General features: G+C 43.6%; 3 protein-coding genes across 3 annotated transcripts in view; 1 reads left to right on the plus strand and 2 right to left on the minus strand.

The window, feature by feature from the left end:
• LOC126562554 (guanine nucleotide-binding protein subunit beta-1) overlaps nucleotides 1–16,875 on the plus strand; it is a 99,544-nt gene that overhangs the window by 39,121 nt on the left and 43,548 nt on the right. The window lies entirely within an intron of this gene.
• On the minus strand, nucleotides 1,102–14,288 carry LOC126562278 (zinc transporter 1). The gene is made up of 9 exons (XM_050218739.1): nucleotides 14,091–14,288; nucleotides 13,863–13,987; nucleotides 13,678–13,775; nucleotides 13,446–13,573; nucleotides 12,375–12,506; nucleotides 11,919–12,306; nucleotides 11,676–11,803; nucleotides 1,352–1,430; nucleotides 1,102–1,239 (listed from the first exon to the last, which is right to left on the minus strand). Exons 1-9 carry the CDS (start codon nucleotides 14,265–14,267, stop codon nucleotides 1,172–1,174), a joined length of 1,323 nt encoding a protein of 440 aa, XP_050074696.1. The 5' UTR covers nucleotides 14,268–14,288; the 3' UTR covers nucleotides 1,102–1,171.
• LOC126562080 (uncharacterized) lies at nucleotides 5,186–6,719 on the minus strand. Its single transcript, XM_050218491.1, has one exon. It carries the CDS (start codon nucleotides 6,713–6,715, stop codon nucleotides 5,186–5,188), a length of 1,530 nt encoding a protein of 509 aa, XP_050074448.1. The 5' UTR covers nucleotides 6,716–6,719.

The raw sequence follows: 16,875 nt of genomic DNA on the forward strand, positions 1-16,875 counted from the left end.
AGAACACTTTCTGCGGATTTGAAAGGAACAGAAATGGGATTGAAAACTATTAACAAAACGTCCGCACACAACCACTCCCTCTCTCTCTCTCTCTCTCTCTCTCTCTCTCTCTCTCTCTCTCTCTCTCTCTCTCTCTCTCTCTCTCTCTGGATGTGTGTGTGTGTGTGTGTGTTTCATTTACAGCACACACTACAGACGCTTGTTTTGCTCCTTTTTGCTACTAAATATATTACGTGTATAAACTATTCTCTTGCATTTCTGTCCCTACTGGATGTTTGTCCTCATGTCTCACTCTAGATTAATTAATGCCGTACCTGTTCTGCTCAGCTCAGCTCATAACACAACGAGGGTTTTGCGCACTAAATAAGTAACTCTTCTCTCTCTCTCTCTTTGTATGTTTGTGTGAAATAAAGGCAACAATTTGAATGTCCATCACCAGCCTTCCTTCCAAGCGGTTGCTTCCGGTTCCACGGTTCTTGCAGATAGGATAAACGTTATCCAACTACCATCAACAATTTGTAAACAAAACTCCTAAAATCACCAATCGCATTGACGTCCTCGGCGTCCATTTTCTATCTTTTGGTTTAATCCTACAAGATGAAAATCAAACTGGATAAGATTCTACGACATCGGGAAGGGAAAAATCGAAACTAAACTACTCCTGGCGAATTATTGCCTACTGCCTTATCCATGTGGTTCACTGTATCGCGTGGTGATGATGGTGCTTGCACTGGCAGTACAGATTACGCAACGGTGAACCGGTTCCGGTAACGTAACTCTCCAACAAACTGCATGCCGGTGGCATCACAGCCAAACTACTGTACAATCTTTGCGTAGTAGTGGTTAAATTACCGGACGATAAATCCGCTCCGTTCGATTGTTGTTCGGCGGTCAATGTCAAATGATCTTCGTGCTCATCACGAACAACACTAGTATCGCTACCATGGCGACGCGTTCGATACAGCCTACTCGATTGCAGATTCAACAACAACTTGCCGTCCAGCGGAACCGTTTGCCTTTGCACGTGATTAACTCCATTGCTTCCGGTTGCTTCCTTTACTCGGTTACCTTCTCTAGATACGACTCCGTTCACCTGCCTTTCGGTGCCGCGCGTTCCGATGGATGATGATAGATGGGCCTTAGGGTTGGTACTGTTTAAGGGATTTGTCTGTCAGACAGTAATTTTTGGCAGCGCATCGTCGTTCGATGCTGTTCGATTGTGCTGATCAAGCAGAGAACCTGTGCAAGGGAGAAAGAAAGAGAAAGAGAGAGAGAGAGAGAGAGAGAGAGAGAGAGAGAGAGAGGCACATTAGCAAGTGTCCGTGATGCTCCTCGATAGTAACCATCTTACCAGATTCTACATCGTTCCCGCTTCTGGAACTTCTTTGGCGGCATAAGAAGGGCGAGGGTGTCGGTGATGATGGTTGATTCTGTAACGATTCCGATAGGGAAAAGTGAAGCAAACAATATTATTATGAACCCATTATTTTTGCACGATTTTCTTCCAGGAGATCTTCAGAACAGAATAGTGATCAGATCGCAAACACCCGAAGAAGATGGCAGAGCAACAGCTTCACTCCTTGCTGTCAGGAGAGTTAAAGCTTCCGCAGCCAACCTTCACCAACCTAGGTTGACTCGTTAGAGAAGGACACTTCGAGGAACATTTCCAATGAGTCAGTTCAGGTCCTGACATGAGCAGACATCAGATAATAGAGATATGCGACAGGGACTGTGGTGAGTTTAACAGACAGCAAACTAAGCAGCTGCGGGAGGCCCCCGAGCTAAGGTAGATGCAGTGGAATGTTTTATGGTATGCAAAATCAGCGGTCGTGGGGTTTTTGCGTCTTCCTCGTAGCGGAAACACAAGGACACTGGGGCCCCCAACTTCCACTTTTCCGAGCCTCCTAGGGGCAAAATGTGCCACAGCTCAGGGATGATGTACAAAAAGATAATAACCTTTGAAGGTTCAAAATTTCCCCCTATTTTGTGTTAAAAGTCAGATCTCTGTCATACTACAGCATCAGAAATCAGGGATGAACAGCACTCAAATATAGGAACAATTACAAGTTCTATCAGGTGTAAAGTGATCTCTCTGTACACTAGACTCTCTGGTGGGATGGTCATGTCATGAGAATAGCACCGGACGACCCAGTTCGTGAAGTCTTTTTTTTTAGGCTATACATCTAGGGACAGAGATACTATTAAGAGGACGGAATTTAATCAGCAAGTAAATAAAAGCCATCAACGTTGGTTCACAAACGGTTCCATAGGGTTTTATTACAATCATTTCATTTGTTTCTTGTACGACCACTGCTGTGAATGTATGTGTGTTTTATGAGAAAGAGTAGATCGTTTCTAATGCTTGTTTGCTACCAAGTAACGTGTAGTATTCGGCATGTATGTTCTACAATGTTTTTTTTTATTATTTCTCGTTTCGTTTTTAGGTAGTTGAATAAATCGAAAGGAAAGGATCGCTCTTGTATGTATGCTGCTTAGTTAGATGAATGATGATAGATTAGGTTTAGTGGCATTGATAGAATATATATATAATATAATATTGATGAATAATCGCTATTCTCTCTCTCTCTCTCTCTCTGTCTTTAATGTCAAAGTTTTTCGTTTTTTTTCTATGTGAATGGTTTCTGTTTTGGAAGGATTCTCTAATGTTATCGTTTTATTTTATTCGCCCCCCATACTGTTTCGCCACTTATTGCACATGCTGTATTTCGTTCCAGCGGATCCCACCACAGGACACTGAGTCTTGGAGAAGTTGGGAAAAATAGTTTTCACAACGCACACAAAACATCGCAGACAAGGGATCGGGCATCACAAAAAGTAGGGACACAACAATCTTATGTTTCAGCACGTTGGCTACTTTCTTCATCCATCATCATCCGTATTGATCAGTCGATTTGTTCTCTCTAGGAAACGTTTATATATATAATATATACGAATAGAGTTGATAGGTTTAGCTCTGGGTTTTCTCTTCGTGTTTAATCTGTATGGTATTATCCTCTTCTTGTTAAAGTGTTATTTGAATCAGCCTTTAATAGTGTTTTTCATTTATTTTTTTAAATTTCTCGTTTCCCATTCTCTTCCTTCCTCTTTCTAATCTACTTTTTCCTTTTTCGTATTTGCGTGTTTCATCAACATAATTATGATAGCTCAACAAAATAACAGAACATTATAAAAAACACCTATGTCTTCATCTGCTTCCACATCTTAAGCACATATAAAATAAACCACTCTTTCTCTCTCTCTCTCTCTCTCTCTCTCTCTCTCTCTCTTTCTCTCTCTCTGTCTCTGTCCACTTTCTTAAGAGTTTCCGGTTCCATGTAGAGCTCTCCGAAGGAGCTTTCGTGATAATAGTTCAACATATCTCTTCCTTTTCGTATAGTTCGTCCACTTTAATACAGCACACAGCAACGTACTATGCGGCTAAAGTAGAAAACAAATTCAAAACAGCTTCTCGATCTCGCAACATGGCTTTAATGTGTGTGTGTGTGCAGGAGCAATTAAAATAGTTCTAAATTATCGTAATAGAAGTGTGTGTGTGTTGTTAGCGGGAGAACGATTAACGATTAGATTTTTTTTCCAAGTATAAAGACAAATATACGCTCACTTCCCGCTTTTCGCTGTCTGGCGAGCGCTTGTAGAACGTGTGGAACCGAATGATGGGCACGTGGGCACGTTCCCACACATCGTACCTTCATTTGTTTTCCTTCTACAATATAATCTTCTACCATTTTATGTATATATACTCTTCTGTGTTACAGCCTATCGCAAAGAATGCAACGTTTCTTTATATTATTTTCGTGTATTCCTGTCTTCCTCTATTTCTTTTTCTCTAGAGTTCTTCGGTTCTTTCCAAAGTACAAAGTCTTTTTAATTGCAATATAATTCGTAACCTGGCAAACATCCTCCGGGATGTGTCTCCGGTGTCTTTACGATTTTGAGCGTTCTCGCCGCCGGATGTTAAAGTTAACTTAGATACATGGGTATATCAATATATGTATGCTGTGTCTCCCCTTTGTTGTGGTGTCTTCATCTACCAGCCTTTAGGTCTGCTCTGCGGATTTCACGGTTGCACAGCTTTTTTCCTTTTTTTTTACAGTAAAGTCTGTTTCATCATCACAGCTAAAAAACGCGTCTCACAACTTCTTCAGTTCCTGTTTGTTGCTTGTTTTAAGTATCATCTGCGCCTCCTTTCCAACCCATACATAATATATATCTATTTCACTGTTTTTTTCTCTCTCTCTCTTCCTCCTCTTTTTTTATATTAAATAAAACTAAACCTAATTAATGCGTCCAATACGTTCAATAAACCTTCTTCATTCCAACAAATATCTTATGAGGCGCCCCCCGGGTCCTCATGCGTCTTTTTCATCGAGTGGTGTGTGTATGTGGCCATTTTACTTTTTAGCTTTTCGTGTAATTAAACTCCCATGTCTCAGCTTAGGACTACACGGTAAAATATAACTCTCTAATAGTTTTACTCCATTTTTTTATCTCTCTCTCTCTCTCTCTCTCTCTCTCTCTCTCTCTCTCTCTCTCTCTCTCTGCTCTTGTGTTTGATCACCTCATACTGTCTCTGCCTAATATCCTTATTCTACTTTATCCAATAACATCATCTTTTGAGTCATCTTCTCTGTTTTCTTGCTTTTTTTGTTTCGATTTCTTCGATTGTATATATATAAATTTCATATAGTTTTATCCGCAATATAGTTGAACGTCTTCGTAATACTTTCTCTCTCTTTTTAGCAAACATATTTGCTGTCTCTGTGTGTGTGTTGTTTTATCTGCTTTTCTTTATCAAGTAGAAGAATAGTAGTAATAAATCGATTTCATACAACTTCACTTACAACGCTCTGTTATCATTATCATCTGTGTTTTCTATTTTCCTTTGCATATTTCTCACCAACTTCCCTTTCACATGTTCCCTCCTTATCCCTCCTTATCCTCCTTATCAACTTCCCTTTCACATGTTCCCTCCTTATCCATTTCTCTTGGTTTATCTCTCTTTTCTCCGTAAAATGGCAGCTTTGTTTTTGCGTTTTTTTTTTTTGTTGTTGGTTGTATTAATTTATATAAGTTATTAGTTTCGACCCCTGTTTGTGTGTTTCTTTGCGCGATATGAAAAATTCTACAAATTTTCACTACCACCACCACTACTGTTTTCCCGCAATCAGTTCAGGCTGGAAAAGCTGGTCACTTTGGTACCCTTTTCTCCGGCCATACGCTGCACGTACACGAGCCCATCGACGGTGTACACCGAGTGGAGCAGTCCGAGCCGTTTGCGTCGTACCGCTTCCGCCATCAGCTTCTGATTGTATTTGGTCAGTACCTCGTTCACGAAAAATCGGCGATCACTGGCAAAACCAATGTCCGTCAGCCGAAGGACACGTTTCGCTTGGTACGCACGGTAGAACTGATCGCGTAACGTTTTAAACATAAACTCCACTACGATCGGTGCCGGCGGGGAGATCGGTTCGGCTGGTCCTCCGTTAGTGGAATCGGTGGGAAGTTTTTGTCCTCCGGGACGCGGTGTCAGAACCCGACGGTTTGCCGCACCACCCGGCGCACGCTGCCGCCGGATGTCTACCTGCGGAATGTCCTGTTCGCTGTACTCAAGTGCCCGGCACACGGCACGAAAGCATTGTTGTAGATCTTCCCGCTCGCGGTGCGGTATTCCGATTAGCAGTAAATCGTTCCGCAACAATGCACGATCCGTACTGTCTATGTTGAGCTGCACGTCCAGATGTATCTGTTCGACACGCTTCCCGAGACGATCGATACGCCGGTGCATGTCTGCCTTTATCTTCACCACACTGTCCAGCAGCTTGTCCAGCTTTTGCTCGAGCGTTAGCACAACCGGACGGTCCGTTTCCAAACACGCAGCAGCAGCAGCAGCAGCAGCAGTAAACGTCGGAATGGGAGTGCCGGAACGCTCCAGACTACACACAACCGGCGATGGTGAAACCGGAACCGGCCCAGACAGAAAACATCCCGCGGTAGGGTGCTGATGTTGCGACACATTACCAACCACGGCGACCATGCTCGGCGACGCATCAGCTTTTGTCCGTTGTTGATCCCACCGGTGCTCCGCCGCATCGCATACCGGCCGTTCTCTCCTACCCGTCACCGGCAATCCCTTCTGCTGTTCGGTGAATTTTTCCTTCGTGTGCAGTGGTGGTTCCGGTGCAGCCGTTGCGTCTGCGTGCAGCATCAATTCATCGTCGTCGTTGCTAGTCGTCGTATCGTCGTCGGCAATAGCTATAATTTCCCCGGCTAGCGACGAAAACTCTTTCGTTGCCGTGTGATGCAGCAGTGATGCAACTGCAGCCACCACCGTCTTGGTCCCACCACCGTGCTGCTGCTGCTGCTGCTGCTGCTCTTGGTCTTCGTCGCGTTGTTTCGCCGTTGTATCGCCGCCGCCCGGCCGGTTTTTGTGCGGGCACACTTCATCCCGCTTTGCCAGCTCGCCATCGTTTGATTGTGCTTCCTTGGTCGCTTCCCGGATGGCCAACAGTGCCATCAGATCCTTCACCAGCCGGCTACTGTCCCGGTGCACTAGCTCCTTCACCATTACCAGCGATGCGGCTGCGGTGGCCTTACTTTTGCTACCTACTATTTTCTCGCCTGCGGCCGTCGGTGGTTCCCTTGGTTGGGACCGTTGTCTGGGGCTTGTTTTCGAAATGATAACCGTTTCACTCATAGCGCTTGCTTTGCCACCATTAAACTAGTAACCACTTTAACACCTTCACTTCAACAGTACCATCTACAAAAATCGCTAGTTTTAGTTCCAAGCAAATATCTTCACCCTCCCTCGCGTCTAAAACAAAATCTCCATAACAAAATGGTTGTGTGTCCCCGTATTTCTATTGGCACGCAACTACTACACTGTGCGTCTATTTCACCAGTGTTCGAAGGAACAGTCAAGTAAAATGGAAGCAAAAAAAGCAACACTTCCACAATATTACTCCCTTTCTAGTAGTTCTTTCTTGGTAAAGCACAACTTGGGAGGAGACACGACGACTCGCGGGAAGGGGACACAAACGACGCGACGGTCCTATAGCTTTCAAGGGCTGTGACGGTCTGTATATATTGGGCACCCCGTCTAGTCTGGCGCTCGCTGGTGCACTACTGCCAACGATTGACTCGACTTGCCCACTTTCTACGGCCGTGCTACTATTTGCCTCGTTCGTATGCACCGGAAAACCCGAACTGCATACACTCGGAAAAGTGTCCGCCGCTTTCACTTGCCGTCAGCGTCGGCACTGGTGTGTAGTACGTGCCTGGGGAACGTTGATGCACTGGCTTGTTTGGTCGGTTGGCTGGCTGGCTGGCTGGCTGGAAAACTCCTCTTCTTGCCGCAAATATGCTGTGGAATGTGTTGTGTGTTAGGATCTATCCCTCTGCCCTCTCCACACAAGAACTCCGCTCTTCGGGTGTTCGGGTTTTTAGTTCGTTCGTGCATTCGCACCCAAGCGCAAGCATCCATATCCCGGTTCTTCCTATAGCCGCGCTTTAACCCGCCGGCGCAGTGCATAAACGCCGATGCCTAGGCAGACTGCTGGAGCTAGTAAACAAAGGGTGGGCGCAAACGGAAGCACCAAAAAAAAAAACATACACACACATACGCGAATCCAGCCGGTGGTGGTGGTGCACTATTTCCGAATGGACTATATCTCCCTAGAAGCTGCTCTGCCGGATGTTGTTTATTTACCATCGCGACTGAGTAAATCGATAAAGACACAGGCGTTGTTTTGATAGACAAACAGTCACACTCCCTCATGGTCGGTGGGTGGGGACACAGTAGTAGCAACGAGTTTTCGATAGGATCTTTTGTCTGATTACCTATATTTCAAATTGATAAATTTAATCAACGGACACTAACGGACAGGTAAGTAGTAGGATGTTGGATCCTACCAGTAGCTTACAAATCATCCGATGTTAAGAAAAAATATCGCTAATTATAGTAATAATTCTATAACCATTAAACATACCATAATTTTCCTACAATCAGCTAAAAATTTTACCCAAAAAAAAAAAAAAACACGGACGTACAAAACGCCCGTGTGTTCCCATTTCCTTTTCAACCGGTGTGAACCCGGAATTGCCAATGCACACACATCCAAGCTTTCCTTCTGCGCAAACGCATCCTCTCCTTTTTTTTTTGTTGGTTCCTTTCACCACTCCATTCCCGGCATCGGGATAGTCGCTCCAGAAACGATGTATGGGATGCATTTGCAGTCGGGAACGTTAGAACGTGTACGGTGATCCGTAGGAGAAGCAGGGAATGGTGGCGCGCGGTTCTACTTTGCCAGACAGGAAGGCGAGAGCCAACGCTCGCCATCGGGCTAGATCTGGAGCATTCTATGAAGCGTTGCATTGCTTTGTCCCTCCAGCCAGTCAACCCGTTCTTTCTTTCCTATCAGGCTCGCTGTTGGCTGAGGTTGCAGCAAATGTGCAACACCAATACCATCAACGTCAGCACAAATTGCACACTCCAAGCGGCAGCACGAGTCCAGACAATGGACAGCAGCAACCGTACAGACAGACGGGCCCTGCAGAATGTGAAACGCGCGTGGAACAGACCCAAAGAATACAAAAAAAAAAAGGACTCAGGAGGTATATGTACATCCCTACTCTGCCATTCGCTAATATTAAAGCACCAAATTACGTTAATATGTAACAAAATGTTGTTACTTTCTTGTGCAATAATCGCACACAGAGACACGGGTGTGCAGATAAGGGCGAGACAGCGCCAGACTTGATGCGGTTGTCGCTAACGTACAGCGTTGGACAAAGCAATAAGACCAGCTTGTTTGAATAATGTAAAGTAGTAAAGCGATTTACAAAAAAATTACTAATTCATCGGGGAATATGTTTTGTTTGATTATTTTTCTCAAAGCGATCCCTAAAACTATTAATCTCTCATCCGACAAAATGTTAGGTATGATCGTAAAATGCAGCAGAAATTATGGACCCAGACTTCGTCGTCCGGGCGCATTACCGTTGTGAATATTTGATATGGGAGTCAGAACGGCCAGACGGTCAGTCAGTACATTCAACATAAAACCAAATTGTGAAAGCAAAATAGAAGTTTTGATACAAAATTTGGGGTTCATGCGAAATTTTCTCAAAATTTAAGACGGAGTTGATGAAAAGTAAGATACTTTTCATCAACTCCTGTCAGGTTGTCAAAAGTTCTCAGCAGTGTCCAAATTTCTTGGCAAATTTCGTCGCAGTACATTAGAACAGGATTCAATCATTCTTTTTCAGACGTTTCCTGGGTCGGCATAACACCCCGTTACCTTCTTATAAAATACGACGCCAAATGCTTGGCTTGGAGTCGTTAGAAAGGAGACGAGGTTGTCAAGGCCCTCTCTATTGGTGAATTGCTCTTCGGTGTTACCGGTTTCTGGTAACTCTAATCCAGAAAACAATGGTAAAGTATTTTTTTGACTCCTGATATCGCACCTCTTCCTTACACGCCATCCAATCTCCTTCTCTTTAACCTTTCCCCATCCTTTGACAACAAGATGTCCGAAAAAAGTGGAAGCGACACCTTATTACTTAGGTCCCAGCTTTCGGCTGACGAAGCTCCCGGAGCGCGAAACGAATATTCTGTTCCATGATTCATCTTAAATTAAATCCATTTGGATTAAGTGTAGCAATTAATATACTTTTCCATACGTACGTATCTCCTGTCAAAAAGTTTCAACCAAAAACAGCAATTTTTCGTGGACCGTTTCGTGGTTCGTAAGACCTTGCGACTGCATCACCCGCTTCACGTGAGCTAAGACACTAAATACCATACTAAAATAAAATAAAAAATAAACCCATTTCCCATCAATTTACGCACAAAAAATATCTCGTCTTATTATTTTGGCCAACACTGTGCACCGCTTATCTGCTCGGCGGATTTATCACCTTACTGTAAAGCGTCTGTGTAATATTTTACGGAGCAATTTTACAAATCTGCAAATGGCGCGTTCTCGTTGAACAGGGGTTTTCATTTATTTCACTACAAAATAATACTAATAATTTGACTACGCTTCGTTTGTTTGTACTGCCGAGGTAGTTAATCATCGTACAACGGAACCAGCCTATTCCACCCCAAACCACTTGCGCGCACAGACTGCTACTTATCTGCCATCTTTAAGATCATTCTTTACTTCCTAATCATTCTTTACTTCGTTATCGTTGTCGGTCGAAAGCTGTATCTGTTTCGTCCAATCATCTTACAACGCTACACTTTATGTATGTAGTGTTTTTTTCGCCTATGCTGTCCACCGGTCGTCTATAGTTTACCGTGCGTTGAACACGTTCAGTGGTATTTTTTTTACATGCTTTTACTTTTACTAACCCGGCACTTCGCTGTCGATCGCAAGATTCTACGGCCTCGCGATGTGAAAAGTTGTGAGCAAAATATTAAATACTTAGTAGCTACAAAGTTTGCTACATCGTTTCTGTTGTTTTGCGTTCAACTGTAAACTTTTATAAAAGTAATTTTAGAATATATAAAAAAATATGATCGTCAATTGAAGAGGAGCTGCTTGCTTTAGGCGCACAAATTATCGTTTCACACTATACTTCGCATGTGGTTTTATAAATGTAAAACCAATATGTTTCTTCTAATAGACAAAGTGTACGGAAAATATTACCTAATTTAATTCTCTTTTATGACCTATGACTATATTTTTGAATTTAGTTCCTTTTACTGTTTTGCCTGTAACCATTTTGTCTTCCCCCGGGGGGCAAAATGATCTAGCTAAACCCATCTACCACCTCCAACAAACCCAATTGCACCAGATCCTGCCGGTGAAGAAGGTGGGTCAAAATAATCATCAAAATGCCCATCATATCAATAAACCGAAACGCATACACGCTTCATCACACACGCACGCACATATAAGTGGCCTTTGGCTGAGAGAAAAAAATGTACTCATTTCCCACGTCTCCCCTTTTCCACGATATCTTTCGGCTGTTTGCTTCAACTTCGTTGTAGGATTTAGTTTTTTTGTTTTGTTTTGTTTTTTTGGTCCAGGTTCAATCCTCCTCTTCATCGTCTAGTTGTTCCTGCTTCACCAGCATTACGCCACGACGCTGCCCCGAACCAGGCAACAGTGCATCGGTAGCATTCGATTCGCCAGATATGCCTGGTTCCCCGGCAAACGAGCTCTCCGGCTGGTCGCCTTCAAAAGCTCTACTAGTGCCGGATGGAGTGCATGAGTCCGTTCCCTTATCGATTACCACCACCGGCTAACGAGGATACACGGAGTACGCAGGTGTTGTTTATTTGAGCATCCGGTTTGTTTGTTTGTATTTTTTTTTAGTTCAAGTTTTGATTTTCGTTGAAAATAGGCAAAACAAAGAATAAAAAAAATCGTCGTGCGACCCCCGTGTTAAAAGAAATGGCCAAGGTGAGAGAAAAATAAAGAAAAACAAAAAGAAAACATAAGAATAATGCGTAGAAAAGAGGGAGAAAAACGGCACACAAACATTGACACACACGAACACGAAACGAAAAAGACAACGTGTCACGGTTGACTGGAAGAACGCCATTAACGATCATTATTGACTCTAGTTCTTTACTGTACTGTCCCCCGCGATATTCTCCTCGCCCCTTATCATTCTTTTACCCAATATCCCCACCCCTGGGTACGTACCTTAATGTTATTGTTGTTTTGGCAGCATGTAGCTTTGATACAACTACTTTCATCCGTCGTTGGACAGTCTAGGGCACAACAGTCCTGTGTTGCACTGCCATTCAAGCTGTTTGAAAACCCGTCCGAACCTGCATATACGATTGCAATGAATCAGCGGAGGAGGGAAAAACGCAAAGAAGAAAGGAAACATCGTTATTATTACATCCTATATTCACAAGTTCCGAGCTCCTCACAGCAACGCACCTGAATAGCTATTAAGTGCCTCGATCTCAACAAACTCCGGTTGTATCGTGGTCGAGTGGATGCCCTCATTGTGGAAGAATTCTTTCACCCGTTCGGCAATCTTCATGTACTCGGACAGATTGCGGCACCGGATGTGTGCCGACGCAATGATCCGATCACCGGCCAGCTGCCACACGTGGAACTCGTGCACCGCCAGCACACCGTCCACCTTTTCGAGCAGCCGGCGCTGTATCGCATCGACCTGTATGTGCGTCGGGACGGTTTGCAGCAGTATGAGCGCCGATTCACGCAGCAAAGGCCACACGGAGTTCAGGATCAGCGCTACCAGCAGCACCGATAGGGCCGGATCCATGTACAGTTTGTACTTCCAGTCGGTGAATTTAACAATCTGCAAGAGCGAGCGAGGGAAAGAGAGCATTAGTTTCAATCTTTAACAAGCATGATTCGGATTCTTACCAACGCACTGATGATCACGACCACGCTGCCGAGTGCATCGCTTAGCACGTGCAGGAAAGCGCCACGCATATTCATCTGCGAGGAATCGTGCGAATGGCCATGGTGGGATGGTTTTTTCGCCGCCGTACCATTCTAAAGGAAAGAAAAGAAAAGCGAAAGATACAACAAACGACACATTAAAAGCTGATTATGATGACGCGCACCGATCAATCACAGTGTGACCACACACAATGTAAACACTTAGTTCTCTACCGGTTATACAGGGTATCCCGGTAATTTTTAACAATATCCCATGGTTCGTATCCCGAGGTTTTTTGACGTGTTCCCGTATATTTTTGTTCTTGTCTCGCAATTTTTGGTACGTCCCAATACATTTTTGGTTTCTCCTACTCCTACTAAATTTATGAGCATTCACTCTGAATAACGCTTTAAAGCTGTCAATATAACTTGTTTGAATTTACATCAGTGTATATAAATAACTAATTTTCACATAACTTTACTTATAAATGATTTTATACAGATAATAAATATTTGTGAACATTATTTTTAGCACGATTTAAATTGGACAGCGATGTATCCCCTTGTTTTAAGGAACACGGCAATTATTGTGAAAATGAATTATTTTCTTTATAATTCAGGGTTCCAATTTTAGAGTTCCTCAGAGTGCTCTCGCCTTGGGACGAGCTCAAAAATATATGGGAACGTGTAAAAAAAAATAATCTCGGGATACCCTGTAACTACGACGCCCGGTGTTCGAGAGCTGTGCTTCAATGTAGGATTATCGATTGTTAAAAGTGATTGATTGTATGTGTGATTGTGAGTGTGTTTCTATCGCTATGTGCCGCCGCTACAACGATGGATAGATGCTAACTATGTTGGAAGAACGGTCGCTTTAAATTTTGTATCCCAAACCGCTTATTTGCCTGTCATTAAAGTCTGGTTTTGCTTTTTACATTGTGTAACAAAAAAAAACCCTCCCTTTCCAATCGATCACTATCGATCGTTCGATAGAAGTGATTAACTGTGCCCACTACCGCCCCACCCATGGGACCATCATTATGCTTCCTTTACCTGCTGATACATGAATGATTTGTCTTCGTTGTCGTCCGTATTGCCCAGGTTACCATGCGAACCGCTTATCTGCTTTGCCTGCGACAGTCCACCACCGTGCGAATGTCCAATGTGTCCTCCCCCGTGCTCTGGAAAAAACGGGAGGGGGGGGGGGGGGGGGGGGGTTGGGGGGAGAAATACGTTATCTTGCGTTGCTCTGGCGTTATTCTTCGGCTTTCACCACGCTACTCACTGTGCAATAGGCAAAGGCCGAGCAGATTCACCAACAGTCCAATCACACCGACCGCAATCAGCAGCTCGGGCTCGTGGATATGTTCCACCTCGATGAATCTGGATATGGGTATTGGAATAAAAATTGAAACACAGTTAGAATCCACCACTTATTTAATGTGAAGCTTCAGTTTCATTAGCATTTACCTCTTACACGCCTCGATAGTAATACTGAAGCAAAGTGCCACTAAGAATACTGCATTCACCAGCGCACCGAGCACTTCCGCCCGTGCCCAACCGAATGTGTTTTTCGACCACTTCTTTGGTGACATCTGGAGAAAAGCCAAAAACCCGCCCGGGAAAGGTGGGTTAAACGTTTGTTAGTTGGTGTGTGTGAGTGTGTATTTAAAAAAGGCTCAAATTACCAGTACTTACCTTAATCGAAAGGAAGGAAATCACTAGCGCCGCTATATCACCCAGCATGTGAAAACTGTCGGCCACCAGGGCCATCGAGTTCGTCAGATAGCCGACGACGATTTCGACAAAGAAGAAAAACACCGTCAACGACATCACCGTCAAGAGGCGACATTTTTTCCCACTGAATTTGGCCATTTTGGGGTTCGCTTTTGCGTTGTTGTTTGTTACTTTGATGAGGCTCTACCCACAGCACAACATTAAATCTATCTCTGGGAAAACGCAGCACTCACTTATGCCGGTCCCTTCTCCGTGCGCGGAACGGTGTCTTGAGGTACCTGTTGTGTGCTTAAAAGGGTTGAAGTGTGTGTGTGTGTATGTGGAGGGTGTGCGTGCGTGTGTGTAGGGTGATCGCCGATTGGAATCCGGCGTCGTCTTGAAGCGTTACACGATCCGGGGCAGCATTGGGTCGTTGATCGAGCGAGCGGGATGAGTGGTACCTCCTATGGCAGAAATTAAAAGCGGAAACGGACATGGTTAGTTTTATTGCAATGCAATGTATAAGCAAAACAAAGAGACACAAAGGAAATACAGTTTTCATGCTCAATCAATGTCATCGTGCTGCTTCAACCTTCAACTTTCCCTTTCTTTTGGAAATATTCGAAGTCGGAAAAATATTTCTTCAAAGCCTTCAAAGACTGTAATGAAATTTCAAGAAAGTATACCCGATTCCTAGATATAATTCTGATTTCGGAAAAAAAATCCGTCTCCTTTCCAGATACGCATTATGCCCAGCAATACAACAAACCACGTACATACTTAAATACTTATCAGAAGCTGATCACATACATATTGCTCCCAGCAATCTCCAAAATTGAAAAAAACCAAATAGATTCGCAAAAACGAATTAACTACTGATAAATTATGACAGAATAGGGGAGGGTAGAATAATTAACTGTCCAAACACATCGGCTTCTGCTGAACATTTTATTCTAAGTTTAGATGCATTTTGCAGTAAAAATTCCCCGTTTTTGAAAACAAAATCCTCCGACGATTGAAAATAGCTTTGACACGGACGGACTCTTTGCTAAACAGCGTTCGACGAATCAGCATTCCAGTCAGACACGTCCGTTTAGTATTCGCAAATCACCAAACACAGCTGAGGACAGCCGAGATTCCGCCCGCCCGAGCAAGATTTTCTTCACGTCCATGCGCGCGTTAAAGTTTTTCCCTTCCCTTTATGTCTACATAAGAAGGACACTCTGCTACTGCAGGTCAACAACACATCCGAGCAGCGTCTGGGCCATGGGAATAGGCAAATAGTATTGTGAGTAAAGTGCGGTGTTAATTGCTCACGACTGTGAGACGTTCGCGCGATCTATCTCGTTCGGCTGACGATCATGATGAAAATTCCAACGACCGTGTGTACGAACAACCCAGACACACACCGCTACCGTATGGCAAAACAAGTCCTCTTAATATGCATAACGTGTGTTATGACTATTTTATTCCAACGTGAGGCATGTGAGGTTGTTATTCGGGGAAGGATTTTTATCCGTGGCCAGATATTGCGAATTATTTTAATATTATTTTTATAACTTAAAGAACTATTATTTACATAATCCCATTTTGAGAAGCTCGCTCTCTTGCTCCAAACTTCCAAACGTACACTGGTAAGCTAAAACAGCAACAGCTAAAACAAAAATCTTTGTCTTTCGATGATAGGCCATGGGGTTTGCTTCTTTTCGATCTTTACCGGAGCTTCATTCGTAGGTGGTAGTAGTGACCCGCGATAAATGCGGCGATACACAAAAAGGAGCTCAAGGTTTAGGCGACGGACCAGCGATGAAGAATCGTTAATGAAGGCGATGATTATATTCGTGTCGTAGTCGCGGCCCCACAAATTCTTCGCCTTAACTTGTGTGTATTCCCTCGCTCGGTACACAAAAGTAAATCACCTCCACTACGCTGAAGGAAGAAGATATGCGATGCACAGAGGTACTCAGTAAAAGTGAAACACCATAAACCTATTTACTATCTTAACCACTTTCTCACGATAATATTGAAGAGCGCCTCAGCAGCTCAAGCTCAACGATTGTTTAAATTAAAAGGGATCCAAGCAATCTTCATGATGCTGCTCATTGACGCTTGCTGAAATCCTGATCGTAGTAACACAATGCAAAGAATTAGATGTCTAAGCCGGAAATCTACGTACAAAATCTTACTACTAATTGAGTAACAATGCTGGTAACGCACCGATATCGCACATTTAGGCAACATTCCAAAGCCCGCGAGAGCTCTCTCCCACTGGCGTAAGGCACAACACAATCAGACATAAAATCGTTTCTTTAATCAATTGCAATTATCACGTATTTCGAGTGGAGTGGAGTGACGTTCCTTACATTCACCCCTCTGCAAAAGCGGATGTTCCACCGACCGGCGGCGGTGGTTCGACTTGCACAATTCCTTAGTACGTACACATGTAACATCATGCGACCGAACGATCAATTTGCTGTTGGTTGTGGTACTCAATTACTCAACACTGTTTAGTACATGAGGCATGAGTCTTTTGAAGCTTGCAAGGAAGAATACGGGTAAGGGCTGCAGACGAATGCATATTGATCGTGTGTGAGCTGATATTGCTGTTCGTCGAAACTGAACTTGTGCATTCAAAATTTTAGCTATAGCTACGAGTTAATTCACAAGTCAACAAATTCAGAAATTCCAAACCAAATTAAGTTCTTCCTGTTTAATTTGTTTATTCAGACTATATGTCACAGTTCTACCATCAGGAGGTACACAGTCC

The sequence above is a fragment of the Anopheles maculipalpis genome, chromosome 3RL (assembly GCF_943734695.1).
Source record: "Anopheles maculipalpis chromosome 3RL, idAnoMacuDA_375_x, whole genome shotgun sequence".
Lineage (NCBI taxonomy): Eukaryota > Metazoa > Arthropoda > Insecta > Diptera > Culicidae > Anopheles > Anopheles maculipalpis.

Bases quoted from the DNA above. Each gene is read 5' to 3' on its own strand.
- LOC126562080 (XM_050218491.1), bottom strand. From the start codon at position 6,715: ATGAGTGAAACGGTTATCATTTCGAAAACAAGCCCCAGACAACGGTCC.
- LOC126562278 (XM_050218739.1), bottom strand. From the start codon at position 14,267: ATGGCCAAATTCAGTGGGAAAAAATGTCGCCTCTTGACGGTGATGTCG. The intron at 12,307-12,374 runs GTAAGAATCCGA...TCGCTCTTGCAG, and splicing joins TCGTGATCATCAGTGCGTTG to ATTGTTAAATTCACCGACTG. The intron at 11,804-11,918 runs GTGCGTTGCTGT...TCGTATATGCAG, and splicing joins GGCACTTAATAGCTATTCAG to GTTCGGACGGGTTTTCAAAC.